The sequence below is a fragment of the Leopardus geoffroyi genome, chromosome B3, assembly GCF_018350155.1.
Source record: "Leopardus geoffroyi isolate Oge1 chromosome B3, O.geoffroyi_Oge1_pat1.0, whole genome shotgun sequence".
Lineage (NCBI taxonomy): Eukaryota > Metazoa > Chordata > Mammalia > Carnivora > Felidae > Leopardus > Leopardus geoffroyi.
The window spans coordinates 121,495,370-121,509,815 of NC_059337.1; the positions used below are offsets into that span (position 1 = coordinate 121,495,370).

General features: G+C 51.6%; 1 protein-coding gene across 2 annotated transcripts in view; it reads left to right on the forward strand.

The window, feature by feature from the left end:
* Nucleotides 1-14,446, forward strand: part of ESRRB (estrogen related receptor beta) — a 173,632-nt gene that overhangs the window by 120,761 nt on the left and 38,425 nt on the right. For both annotated transcript variants that reach the window (XM_045451611.1, XM_045451609.1), the window contains exon 3: nucleotides 13,459-13,575. In XM_045451611.1, the coding sequence (XP_045307567.1) occupies nucleotides 13,459-13,575 (117 nt within the window). The remainder of the gene's footprint in view (nucleotides 1-13,458; nucleotides 13,576-14,446) is intronic.

Here is a 14,446-nt window from a genome sequence, read left to right on the forward strand (position 1 = left end):
GCCAGCCGAACTACCCACTGCCCCTTGCAAGGGATGGTCTCCTGCCCCAGGCTCTGGGTGAATCCATCCCCGCCCCACTTCTGGAGACCCTCCTACCCACTATCTCCTCTCTTTTACCCTCTCACTTCCTAGCCTCCTCCCTTCTGCATTGAAAGACTTGTGGTATCTGCAATCTAAGACAAAGAAAACAAAACGATACCCACACCCTCTCAACTTCCAGCTTCCAGCCCCCCTTTCCCTTCCTCTTCTCAGTTCTTGACCCGCTTTACTGCCCTGTATCTGTAGCTGCTCCTGCCTGGGCTTGTGATGAATGAATCCCAGTTCAGCCTCCCCGTTGCGCTCCAGAGCCTTCAGCACCTACAAAACATTTCCACTTGGATGTTCTGGAAGCACCCAAACGCAACAAGTCCTACCTGCCCTTAGACGTCTCTCCTTGTGTCCCAGTTGTCGGTTCCCTGGTGTGCAGGCCAGAAGTGGGTCTTAACCCGGAACTCGACTTCCTGCCCCCCATCCCAGACCAACGTCCCCACAGTCATGTCCAGTTCCATCTCCTTCCTTCATGTCCCTTGGCCTAATGCGTCTCTCTGTTCGCCTTGCTCTGTTCCGGGCCACCACCGACCACTGTGGCTTCCAGTCTGGTCTCCTGGCTGCCAGGATCGCCCCTTCCCCGTCTGTTTTCTTCTGTGCTGCCTGGGAGACCTTTCTGAACCAATGTCTGAACGTGTCGGTCTCCTGTCTTGCTTATGGGTAAGCCATGGCTCCAGAGCGAGATTGAGGATGTCCTTGGGGATTGCCCCACATTGTCCTGGTAACTTTATCCCCTGCCATGCTCCCTAGTGGGCTGCGGGTCCGCCTGACTGCTCTGTTTTCCAGTTCCCAGACCTCGTCACACACCATCACTTTCTAGACTTTGTATACATTCTTCTCCTTACTCTGCCTCCCCCAACCTCCAGGCCCTACTTTTGTCCTTAGGTCTCCAGATAGCTGGCGTTTCCTCTGGGGAAGCCTTTTTCCACTTCCGAGCCCTCTCATCTGACATAGATAGTGCCCCTCCTGGGTGCTCCTGAATACCTTCTGCCAGCACATCGATAACAGTTACCATCCTGCATGGTTCTTGCCATGTTCTGACTGGGTCCCCAGGGAGATGCTAAGTTCCTAGGGAACAAGGGTTACGTTTACTTTGATTTTCACCAAACCCCATGTTCTCCCACAGTGCCTGGTGCCTAGGAAGTTCTCGGTGTGTCCACATGGAAGGTGGTCCCCCCAAAGCGATCCCCCGTATTCCCCACGAGGACAAACTAGTTTGGCCAGTTTGCCTGTGGAAACTTGCAGGGATCTAGATAAAATAGTCAAATGTCTACTTAAAACAATGTGTTAATTTTAGTTATACTTGTATACTTCAAATAACATTATGTAAAAATACCGTATTTTTTGAAAAACTTTTTTCTACTCACGTTTTGCTTTTTAAAATATTTTATTATTTTTTTTAATGTTTATTTTTTATTTTTGAGAGAGACAGCATGAGCAGGGGAGAGGCAGAGAGAGAAGGTGATACAGAATCTGAAGCAGGCTCCAGGCTCTGATGTGTCAGCACAGAGCCCGACACAGCTTGAACTCACAGACGGCGAGATCATGACCTAAGCCTAAGTCGGACGCTTAACTGACTGAGCCACCCAGGCGCCCCTCTGTTCGCATTTTGTGAAGCGAAGTTATCAAACTTGTCACACAGACCTTTGACTAAAGTGTCTTTGCCTTTGCTAGGGCCACTTCCTGAGTCATTCAACAGTGTTTCAGAGCACCCTGTCTTTACTCCTGTCTTAGTTACTTAAAACTTTGGGAGTATGTGTGTGCTTCTAAAAATGTCATTTTGGAGCCGTAAGTATAGTTCCTAGACCATCAGAGCAGTTCTTTTCTATTTGTGTCGATGTATAAGCACGATTTCCACAGTGTATGAGGTACTCTACTGCTTTTGACACTCAACATGTGAGGTCAGATTCCCGGGAATAACTAAGTTTGCGTGAAGTCTCTTTACCCCCTTGTTACTGATTCAGTTGGACGATCGGCGTTGATTGAGGTCTTGGAGCAGTTGGTCGATATGAGGTGGTGGACATAGCACCTCTGTTCTGAGATGTCACAAAGTCTCAGATATTAAGTGACTTCTTTTCTAAAGGACAGTGTTTGGGGGACACGCCTGCCTTACGCTTGAGCTTATGAAGCCGTTACTCAGTTCTTTGTTGAATATTGGTTGAGTCCCAACCACTGTATTGGGAGCTGGGTTGAGAGTGGATCAAGGGCCCCTACCCCATGGGGTTGCCGTCTGGGGGGAAAGACAGACAGAAAACACGATAGCGGGTAAAGATGCATCGTGACAGACTTGAGGCAGGTGCTGTGAAAGAGAAGAGCCAATGATGAGACGAGAGGGGTCTAATTTAGACAGAAGATGGGGAAGGCTATGCTGAGAAGATGACTTCTTTTTTTTTTTTTTTTAATTTTTTTTTTTCAACGTTTTTTATTTATTTTTGGGACAGAGAGAGACAGAGCATGAACGGGGGAGGGGGAGGGGCAGAGAGAGAGGGAGACACAGAATCGGAAACAGCCTCCAGGCTCCGAGCCATCAGCCCAGAGCCTGACGCGGGGCTCGAACTCACGGACCGCGAGATCGTGACCTGGCTGAAGTCAGACGCTTAACCGACTGCGCCACCCAGGCGCCCCAATGACTTCTAAGATAAGGCAAAGCATGTGGAAGAATCCTGGGGCCAGCGCTCCAGGTGGAGGAAACAGCTGATGTGCTTCAGGACCAGAAAGAGGGCCAGTGTGGCTGGTGTGAGTGAGGGAGACAGGGAAGGAGATGGGGCTGGGGAGGGGAGGCTGGCCAAGTCCCGGGTCTGGGTGGTGGGGGGGAGTCTTGGTGCATGCTGTACTTGGATTTTCTTCTGGAAGTGGAAGCCACTGATGAATAAATGAACGCACATTGCTGAGGGGAGGGTAAAGCCACCCTGTAGCCCTCCCTACATCCCCAGGGCATGAGGCCAACTTAGCAGGTCACCAGGAGGCCCCTGGAGCAGCTCCTGGGTCTGTGACTTCAGATGAGAGCAAGTAAGAAAGAAGGCCTGGCAGGCGCTGCTTCTGTTTGTTCACCAGGGGCCCAGATGCAGACTTGGAAAGAAACTCCCCAAGGAAGGGGCAGGGAGATGATTGATGGGTTATCCTGCCTTGAACCACCTCCAGGCCTTTTGTCCTGGAGAATGAGGCCGGGGATCCCACGGGGCACGAGGCAAGGGGGCTGCAGAGACAGAGCTAGGAGTGAGTGGGGGTCGGGACCAGGTCGCTATCCCAGCCCGGCTACTGACCAGCCGGCTGACCTTGGGCAGGGACTTGTGTCGTCTGGTCTCAGTTTCCTCATCTGTATGAAAAGAGTCAATGAAACCTGCCAACAGTTTGCTGTCTGCAGGGCACTGGGGGAAATGAGAGAAAGACCACATCACAGCCAGAGTGCAAGTCAGGTGAGACAGAGCCTGGCGGGGGGGGGGGGGGGGGGGGGGGTGGAGGGCATCTCCGAGGAATTCCATGCAAACAGGAGGGAAAGGTGAGCATGCCTGGCAGAAAGAACAGGAGTCGGGGGCCCAGAGGAGCAGATGCGCTCTGCCGGGGGGTGGGGGGGGGGAGCTCGGTTGCAGAGGACGGGCTGGTGGGGAAACCAGCGGGAGGCTGGATGGCACAGGCTTCGGAGGCTTTGTGAAGGAAGAGTATGGAGTAACACCAAGATTCGAGGGTGTGTGACCTGTCTTAGAATCCCAATTTGACAATTTCTTTCTTGGTCATCTTGGTAAAGTTACATAGTTTCTCTGGGCTTTAATTTCCCAGTCAATGAAATGGGAGTAACGGGGCTGATAAGCAGTTCTGGTGCTGGAACGTCATTGCAGATTGCAGACATCAAATGAGTCATGCACGTGAAGTTTTTAGTGCCTGGCATATAACTCTTAAATAGATAATAATTGTTTTTGCTGCTTGTGCTTGGCAACAGGAAGCCAGTGAAGGTTTTTGAGCAGAGAATTAATGAGATCTCATTTTAGCAAGTTAATTCTGGCAAGGTAATTCGGGGAAGATGGTCTGGACGTGGGAGAGTCTAGGGGCAGGCAGTCCGGTTAGGAAGCGGATTCTCATAGCCCATCCATTTGGAGGCATCCAAGCCAGCAGTGGCAGAAGGGTTAAAAGGAGAGGTTGGACTTGAGAAACTTCTGGAAGTGGATTCAGTATAAAATGAACAGTGGCTGGATTGAGACTGCCCCTTAGGTTTCAAATTTAGGCTGCTAGGGGGCTGGCGAGGTTATTTGACGGCAAGGAAACCAAGAAAGAAGAATATTCCTAATGGGAGAAGGATAGGCTGGGACAAGGACAAAGGGGTAAGGGGTTGGGACAATGAACAAAGTTTGGGATATGTTGAGTTTGATCAGTTCACAGGTTTTACTCTGGAGAGTTGGAACTCGGGGCCTAGGGCTCCAGAGAGTTAGCTGAGTGGGGTTTGGGGATCTAATGAGATCCTCTAGAGCAGTGGTTCTCAAAGTGTGGTTCCCAGAGGAGAAGCACCTGGGAGCCTGTTGGAAATGCAAATTTCCAGCCCCACCCAGGTTGCTAATCTGAGACTGTGGGGGGGGGGGGGGGCAAAGCCATCTGATGCAACATGCCCTCCAGGAGAGTTTTTTCTAGAGAAAGCTTTTCTGAAGGAGAGGGGCCAGGGGTGGGGGTGAGGGGGGGCAAGAGGAAGGACCTAGTGAAGGGAAAGGAAGTAAGAGCCTTGGAAGGAGACTGAGAAGTACCATTTTGCGTCAGTTTCAACATGCACTGCCCCCCCCCCCCCCACCCAACCTCTCTGAATTGGGCTATGTGCTGGTTACTCCATGTGGTTGACCCTGCCCTCACATGCACATCAGAACTTGCAGAAAGGGGCCAGTGACCTGGGAGGTAACCCCCTAGATGATAATGGACATTCTTCAGAAGCACAGCATGGTTGGCTCCCTTATTGGCAGAGAGGACGATTCTGTGGGAAAACGCAAAAACAATGACTTTGATCAAGAATCTTTCAGGAGAATTGCACTTGGAGAAGTTTTGGCGACACCTTTGATTTGTTTTTCTTCTATTTTCTCTTCCGTGTATGCACAAGGATGCTGTACGATCCTATCTCTAAGTAAATCTCAAAGAGATCTTTTAATGCGAACACACACGGAAATGCTAGTGGCAAGGAAGCACAGTTGTAGTTTGATTGGCAGAATTGCTTCCTTTCTTGATGCTACATAGAATAATGATGCACTCTTACCGGAAGCACCTTGGCGTCAATGTGGTGAATAGAGAACTGATCAGAGACCTTGTAAGAGTCCCTGCAGAGGGAAGGGAGATGAAATCTTAAGAGCTAGGTGTTCTCTGCATTGGGAAGGACCAGGATAGGGGGCCTGGAACAGGCTGTTGGATTTGACAATTGACGGATCACTGCTGAGTTCTAGGATTCTCTTAAGTGGAGGTTTTGCTTTCAATTTATTTGTTTTTTTTTTTTTTTTTTAAGTTTCTTTATTCATTTTGGGAGAGAGAGAGCACACTCGTGCACTGGAGGGGCAGAGAGAGAGAGAGAGAGAGAGAAGGAGAGAGAGGATCCCAAGCAGGCTTTGCATCAGCAAGGAGCCTGACGCAGGGCTTGAACCCACAAACCAGAAGATCACAACCTGAGCCGAAATCAAAAGTTGGATGGTCAACCACCTGAGCCACCTGGGCACCCCATCAATTTATTTGCTTTGTACTTGAGATACAAAAGTGAGAGAGACCCAGTAACCTCTATCCCCAGGAAGCACGTAGCTCAGAAGGAGGACAACACACAAAATCCTGATTCTGCAACACCCAGCTGGCTGCTTCAAGTGGAAGGTGGTGGGTGTGACCTATGGGGGCAAACAGGAAGGAGCTTGTGAACCTACGAGGGCAGAAGGCAAGAGGGTATCATGAGCTGAGGTTCAAGGTTGTGGGAGAATTTGCCAGGAAGGGTTTCAGGTGGAGGGAGGTAGGAGAGGGATCGGAGGCTCCAAAGGTATTAGTGGAACCTACCACCTTAGGGCCCAGGTTGAAGAAAATGAGGACAGACAGGTCAGAGTTGGCCAGATCATAATGAGCCTGGTAGGCTTTGCCCTGGAGGTTAGATTTCATTCTTTATGTGATAAGGAGCTGTTGGACAATTTCTTAAACTTAATTCTTAAGGTAACTTTTAGCTTTTTATCAAAGCAATGTGTGCACGCAGTTTAAAAAAGTACGATGGAAATATAAGTAAGTCTCCTAATGAAAAGTGACAGTCCTTGGCCCTTCACATATATTCTCTTTCCTCCCTTCAGGATCCAAAGTTAGCCCTTTAAGAAAAACTTTCTTCTAGCGTTTATCTTCTTAGTCGCTAATGTGATTTTACAGCTATGTTTACTGAGTTGGCAATTTGGGCATTATTTCTTGACTTCCTGTTATGGACAATGAAGAATTTGTTCCAATTATACAACCCATCCAACCACACACATTTCCAGTCTTCCCATTGTCAGAATACGGTTACCTCACAATTTTTGGTTAAATGTCTTTGCTTCCTGCTAGTCCTTTCTCCACTTGTCCTTGACTCTTCTCCTGGGTTGGATCCCCTGTTTTCTGGATTCTGCCTCTTCCTCTTTTTGCTTCCTCCATTTTGGGGGGAGCACGTGCTGGAAAGGCGCAGGGGAGGTAAAATTGTTGATGCCTTGGAAGCAGGGAAATATCCTTACTCATTCCTTCACCTCACCCCCGAGATTTCTATCTTGGCTTGGTATAAAATTCTGGCTTTAAGTGATTCCACCCCACCACCCCCGCCCCCTGTTACTGCTTTTCTTAGTTTCTGGTGCTGTCGTCAAGAAGTTGGAGTCATCATTTAGAGACTGTATATAGAGACCTCATACTTCCGCACACGGTTCTGGGTGCTGGGGAAACTTCAGTGAACAAAGCAGATAAATAAATGAAGTCACATGATAAGTGCCAAAGCGAAAAAAAGTGGCGATGCACACAGGGGTGTGTGTGTGTGTGTGTGTGTCGGACTTTTTCCCCTTATGGTTTCAGATATGGTGGCCGGTCTTATTCTCGATCCTCCGTATTTGACTTGTTTTTTGTTACTCTCCCGGAAAAATTTTAGATTCTTTTCTTTCTTTGCCCTCTCTGGTTGAAATTTTACGACGCAAGCCTCTGTTGTGTGTTGTAGGTCTTTTTATTATTTATTTTTTCATGTTTTTGTTTTGAGATCACTGAAGAGTCACACCCAGTTTTAAGAAATGATGCAGAGAGATCCCGAATACCTTTCACCCAGTTTGCCCCGAAGGTAACATCTTGCGTAACTACAGTACAGTATCACAATCAGCAATTGCCATTGATGGAATCTGCCCACCTTATTCAGATTTTACCGGTTGTACACACTCTGAGTGTGTGTGTGTGTGTGTGTGTGTGTGTGTAGTTTATGCGGTTGTATCACTTCATGGACTCCTGTGACCATCCCACAGTCAAGATACAGAAGAGCTTTGGCTTTACCCTTTTATACCATGACCACTGCCCGCGCTCTCCTCTCCCTGACCCCTGGCAGCTACTAATTTGTTCTTCACCTCTGTAATTTTATCCAGATCTTTATTCACTTATTCTGCTGGGCTTTCAGCAGGACTTTTTGTCTGTAAACTCATATTCTTCAGGTCTTAGAAATTTCCACCCTCCACCCCCTCCCTCCCTTCTTCAGTTTCTGCCTTCATGACGACCTCCTGTCCCACCTTTTTCTCTTTTAAAAACTTGTGATGGTTGATGCGGAGCTTCTAGGATCCGTTGTCTAATTCTTACATCTTTTCTAGTCTCTTCGTCCATTTCTTGGTTTTTTTTGTTCTGTTCTGGAGTAGCAGCTCCTCAGCTCTTCTGAATCTTTTGTGACTTTCATATTTTTCATTTCTAGGAGCTCCATTTTATACATTTTAAACTTTTTATTGCATGCTGTTCTTGTTTCATGAATGCAGTGTGTTTTTTTTTTTTTTCTTCTCAAGTTGATAGTATGTTGATTATTGCTTTGTGAGGTTTAAAAATGTATTGGTAATCCTCCGCTGTCTGTCTTAAATGCAAATAGGGATAAAGAGGGTAGAAGGAGCATTCCCTCGGTTGATCTTCATCTGCTGGACTTCTTTCTGATGCTGTGCATTCTCCCAGAGAAGAACCCTACAAATTCCCATCTTGGGGTGGGGTGTGGAGTGTGCAGACTGCTAGGTTTCAGGGAGTGGGCTTGGGGTGGGCTGGGTGGTCCCACTGTTCAGGCATCCTAGTTTTAGCTTCAGCTTCCCTTCTGCCTGAAGTAGAGTGGATCCTTGAGTCCAGAACTTAACTTGCTCACAGCCTCCAGAGATGAAGCTGGCTTCTCTTGGGTGGGTTGTGGATGGCCACGTGGAATGGTAGCCAAGTCCTCCCAGCAAATTCCCCAGTTTGTGGCCCCAAAGCCCACCACATCTTCTGCCGTATCTCGAGCCTTCGGTGCCTGAGGCTTTCTGAGGCTCTGCAGTACAAATGGCTTGTCATCTAGATACTACACTTGATCTTAGCCCAAAGGCAGAGAAGCGATGGCTTGTCATCTTTGGCTATTCTGGGTTTTACTTTGTCCATTCTCCTGTGGCAGTTCCCGCCCCATGCTGCCATTTATCGGGCTGTGGGATGTGTGTTCAGACAGGGGGTGTGCCGTGATGGAGTTTTGCACAGAAAGATTATTAACGTCCCTCCAGGGGCAGTGTGGGGGTCAGACTGGAAAGGGAACTAGAGACAGAGGAGGCTAGTGCCTGGAGGTGAGTGTGGGGACTGATGAGCTGTGGCCATAGGGGAAGGAGGGACAAAATGTGAATGAAGTAGGATGAGAAGGACCTTAAAGGAATAAAGGAGAGGGAAGAATCCAGGATGCGCCTCAGTTTCTGATCTAGGTGAGGCTGGGGGTAGGGGCGGTTTAGTGATCGTTTTGCTGAGACAAGGAGCACAATGAGAGGAGTCGGCTGGGTAAGGATGGGTTCGGCTGAGGAGGTGTGAGGAACCGTAGGGACTTGCAGGTGGAAATACCCAGCAGGCAGATGGATGAAAGGGTGTGAGCACAGGCCCTGCCTCTTGCTGCTCATCCTTACCAAGTACGTGATAGCCCAGGCCAGTGGCATGAATGAGATCATGGAGCTAGGAGGTAAGGAAGAGGGAAGGGTGGACAGTCGAGGACAGTGGGCCCCACAGAAGGAGATGGTCTGTGTCCCCCAGAAGTGAGATAGATAGGGAAGCGGAGCCAAGTGACTACTGGCCCAGCCCTTCCACGGCAGTGACCTAAAATGGCGGCCATTCGGGCTCCGATGTTAGCCAGCGGCCTCTGAGACCTGCGTCCCCCAGGAGCCCCCTGTCTAAGCTCTGCGGCCCCAGCCCTGAGCCCCTGAGCCCCTGAGCCCCGGGAGAGGACTGCCCACTCCCTGCAGCTGTTCAGAGACAGCTGATGGTGACGCCCTTGGGGTTTCCTTCCTGGGGCACAGGATCAAAGGAGCCGATGGTGGGGATTTCCCCTCTGCCTCGAGGCCAGAGGTCACGCAGAAGCCCAGGTCAGGCTCTGAGCATTCCTTCCTCCCTTCCCTGCCACAAATGCGGACGCACCAACTCGGAGGTCGCCAGTCTTAGTGTTCTTAAATGTCAGAATGGGTGGCTGGCCTCACGTCAAAGACTTACCCAGAGTCTTCTGCTGAATTTACCGTGTCAGCACTGCCTGCGTGTACAAATAAGCACCACAGCCTTGAGTCCTTGCTTGCCCACACATTGACTCTGCTGAGCCCTGTGCGTGCTTTCTGTCCCTGTATCACACAACTTTGTAAGACGGGCATGTGCTATATGCCCATTTTACAGATGAGGAAGTGGGCCCAGAGAGGTTAGGTGACCTGAAGTAGTGTCTGCCTGTGCCTGTCCTGGGCACACTCCTGTCTAGCCATTGGCTAGGTCCTTGTCCTATGAGGGCCCACCTCCAAACCTGCCAGGCTTCAGCTGGTGGTGAGTGTGTGTGTATATGTGTATGTGTATGTGTATATGTTCCACAGATGCCCCTCCCTGCTCCTGAGCTCTCCTAGACTGCCCTCCAGAGACCACAGAAATTCTGATGAATTAATCTCATCACTTTATCGAGGAGGCACTTACAGAAATTACAAGGCAAGGCCAGCAGCCTGGCTTTCTGGCGGCCAGCCGCTAGGGCCATAAAACAAATTGAAAGGAACAAAAATAAATAAATAAAATCAGAACTCTCTCTCTTGCACGCGCAGGGTCAGGAACACCGTTCTATCCTTGTTGTTAATGCTCAACCCTCTTGTCCTGGGAGAGCACCAGTGCCAAATCGCAGGCATTTCTTGACCCCCCGCTGGAGCGACAGCCCCTCCAAACCTGGGATCGGTCCTCCTTCAAGGGATGACAGGTTGGCTGTGCAGCCGAGACCAGTGAAGGTGAACGGCTAGCAGCATGCAAGTGGCGTCCCGAGACTGCGTGAGTTGCCTTGCCAGGTGAACGCAGGGCCGCCACGGGCCCTGTGAGCTCACTGCACAGTGGTTCCGAGCAAGACTGGAGCCAGACCATCTGGGTTCAAGTCCTTGCTCTGACTCATCCTGGACTCTGCTCTCATCTATAAGGTGGAGGAAAAGATGTTTACCTCCCAGAGTTGTTGGGAAAATTAAAGGTGCAGTATGTGAAAAGCACACCAATAGCTGCTTCATGGGAAGCACCTGTTAGTGTTGGCTCTCGGCGTGTACCGAGCGCCTCCTGTGTGTGCCGAGCGCCTGGACTCCAGAGGAGCTGGTCTAGGAGTCAGGTGACGGTGGGGAGTAGCACCTGTATCCATGGGACCTGGAGGTGTAGACGGGCCAGGTGAGGTGGTGGAGGGAGCTTACTGGGGTTGTTCTAAGCAGCTGGAACAAAGGCCGGGAAGCCTGTGTTATCACTGAGTTCCAGGAACTGATGATTATGCGGGACAGTGGGGGGGGGTAGGGATATTGAGGCTGGAGAGAGAGGGGTGGGGGTGGGATGGTGGCAGGGACCAAACTCTACAGAGCCTCCTAAACCAAGATAGACTTGGATGAATTAATTCATATTTGTGTTTTTCTCCTGTTTACTGTGCTTCTGGAAATACTGAAATTATTTGCCAAGAAGCCACACAAGGCAGTGACCTAAGAAATGGTTAGGGCTGGATAAGAGGGGAGGGGCTCACAGAATCCTTATCCCTTCCCCTTCCTGCCCTCTCCCACCCTGCTGCACCGAGGGGGACTTTTAGACCCTCCTCCCCGCCCTGCAAGAAATGGGAGGGAGAAAGGTGATAAGGTGATGGCGGCTGGAATTCAGAGAGGTGGGTAGAGAGATGGAGATCTAAGGTGCCCCAGGCAAGTCATGTCTCCTCCCCAGTACTAAATGAGGCTGAGAATACTCAGCAAGCTCTTGTGAGCCCTCACCTTGTAATCGGGGGCAGCGCTACAATTTTATGACTTCAGAGCCCTTTGTCAGGGGCACAGCTTGGTTCCTGCTGGCTCTCAGAAAATCCAACGGTCAGTATTTTCCATAGGCCACAAGGGGAGGCTGAGGCACAGGGATTCTGGAAGACAGCACCCTCCCGACTTCCTCCAGACCACCTCAGCTGCTGGGGTGGCAACAGGGAGGGGCCTGTCTGGTTTCCCCAAGCTTCTTGTGGAGTGCAGGGGTGGCACAGGGGCTCTGTGTGGCCTTCAGTAACTCATTTCAGCACCCCCTAGTCTCAGTTGCTGGGCCTGTGAAATGGGGCACTGGTGGGCCCACCTCCGAGGGGCCTTGTGAGGAGTGACCACCCATGCGATCATGCACGGGAGCAGGTGCACGGTAAAGGCAGCTGTTGGAACTGCTCATGTGGATGGGGCTGGGGGGAGAGGGGGGATTCCGAGGCCAGGCAGGTCTGGAACTAACCTTTCAAGCTCTGTCTCAGGCCAGGAGTGACCTTTCAGAGGGTGCTCCATGCCGGGCAGTGTCCTTGCTAGGCGAGGTGGGCCCACAAACACCCCTGCTTCGGAGGAGTGTCCCTGGGCCTGAGGAGAGGGTTAGGAGGGCAGCCTTCTCCCTGCTCCCTCAGGTGGGCATCTGATGGGGGTGGGCAAGGGGAGTTGGCACTAGTCCAGAGTCTGTTCTCTGAAAACCACAGGCTCTGGCAGGCCTCCCAGAGTTGGGACAGGGGCTGAGAAGACCAGATAAAAACAGAACAGCACTGGGTCACTGCTGCATTTTACCTTCCAATTGCCTTTCTCTCCTCTACTCCACTGGACCTCCCTTTCCTTCCCATTGCCTTTCTCTTCACATTTATAGCTACACAACGCCTATTTGTTAAGTAATTATAGGCAGGTAAGAGGACGTGGGAGAGACGCTATGCCCTGTGTTAGAAAGGCAGCCACAGCCTTTCCTGTAAAATGGGGGCAGTGTCAATACCGACCTCGCGTGATTGCCATGAGGATTCTGTCGGTGACTCATTCCACAAGTTTTTATTGCATGGCTTCTGCATGGCCGGGGCTGATCTCGGTGTATCTGGGAGACTGAGTGGTGAACAGCACAAGCGTTTGCCTTCGAGGGGCTGACAGCCTCCTGGGAGCGTGGGTCAGGTTCATGGTAGCCATTATTAGAATGCATTCAAGGGGCGAGACAAGAAAACAGTCACCAATTCCCTCTGTAGTAGGGCTGTGGTTATGTAATCGGCTACGTTGAGTAGTGCTTTACTTTTTTTTTTTTTAAGTAAGCTCTGTGCCCAACAAGGGGCCTGAACCCAACCACCCTGAGATCAGGGGTCCCGTGCTCTGGCAGCTGAGCCCGCCAGGCGCCCTAGTGCTTTAGCATTTTTAATGCCCTTGCTCCTGCTTTCACGTGGGAGATCCTACACACCGCTTTGCAGACGAGGAGACTGAGACTCAGAGGAAAGTGATTTCTCTCAAGGTCAGCAAGCGGTGGCCCGGGTGTGCAGAGAGGGACACGGAACACAGGCCCTGGGCCCGGGGGGGCCAGAGCTTCCAGGAGGCTTTGCCCGTGCTTTGGGGCCCCCGGCTGGAGGGCATAGGGGCCGGTGGCCTGCACTGACATTCTGGTCAGCGCAAGCAGGTGTTCTGTGCCTGGGGTAAAATGCCAGCTCAGTGATGCCTTCAAAGCCGTGGGCTCCCCTTCTTCAAAGCTGTGGCTGCCTGGCCCACCCCGCCCTCCGGGTCTGGGATCTAAGCATTTAAGAGGGTCGGGAACATCGTGGTGGGGACCTCCGAGCACCCACCGTGGGAGCCACTGCCCTACGGAAACCTCGGGATAAGGGGCAGTCGTAGGTCCTGCCGGCCCATCTCCATCCGGCCTTTGGCTGGTGGGCGGGGCTCCGGGAGGGCACGTGGCAAGACTGTCTGTGTCTGGTTACAGGAAACATCGAGTACAGCTGCCCGGCCACCAATGAGTGTGAGATCACGAAACGGAGGCGCAAGTCCTGCCAGGCCTGCCGCTTCATGAAATGCCTCAAAGTGGGGATGCTGAAGGAAGGTAAGAGGCCCGCACGGCCACGCCGTGCTCCGACCGAGGCCCGGGGTCCCTTCTCACTGGGCGTCTCGGACCCCTGTGTCCCTGCCCCCCGGGCAGCGCAGACCGGAAAGTCTCTGCACGCATCCCAGGTGGGGCCCCTGCTCCCTGGGGAGCCCCCCTTTCCTCTCTCACACGCACCCTGCACGCGGGTTTACGGCCGCCTCACAGCTCCACTGCTGAGGGGGACATGGGGCAGGCATCGGAAGTTCCGCATTAAGGATCCTCTGGAAAATCCTGACCCCACTTGGGCCCTAGAAAGCTGGCTTGGCCCTCTGGGGAAGGCCCTCCTTTTGGGGCGAGGCCCCTGGTCCACCCTGGGAGGGGTAGGCTTCTCATTATTTGGGCAACACTTCTCTGGGCTCCCCTTCATCCCCTTCCTTCTTGATCTGCTCAGATTGATGACCCTTGCCCAGGTCCATCTTGGGGGATGTGTGTGTGCGTGTGTGTGTGTGTGTGTGTGTGTTTCTCCCCTTCTGCAACTTTCGAGGGAGCTGGTGGAAGTTCTTACACATCCGCTTTTATGGTTCTGGGCCCTGGAACCTTTCCAGAAGGGGGAGGAGGCAGGAAAAGAGGTGCGTGTTGAAGATTGTGTGATGGGGGAGGGGCTGGGAGTGAAAAGGAATGGGCTGGTCTCGAATGTAGTCCCTCCCTGAGAGGGGGCTTCTGGAAGCCCAGCGCTCCTCTCATCCTCCTCTCCCTGCATCCCTGGGGAAGAAGGCGCTAATTTAATTGATGCTTTGTCAGTAGGACAACTTGGACCTTGCCGTGTTGGGGAAATAAGAGACCTCTGGTCTCCGTCGCGTGTACCACCCCAGCTGGCCCAGTGTGCCCA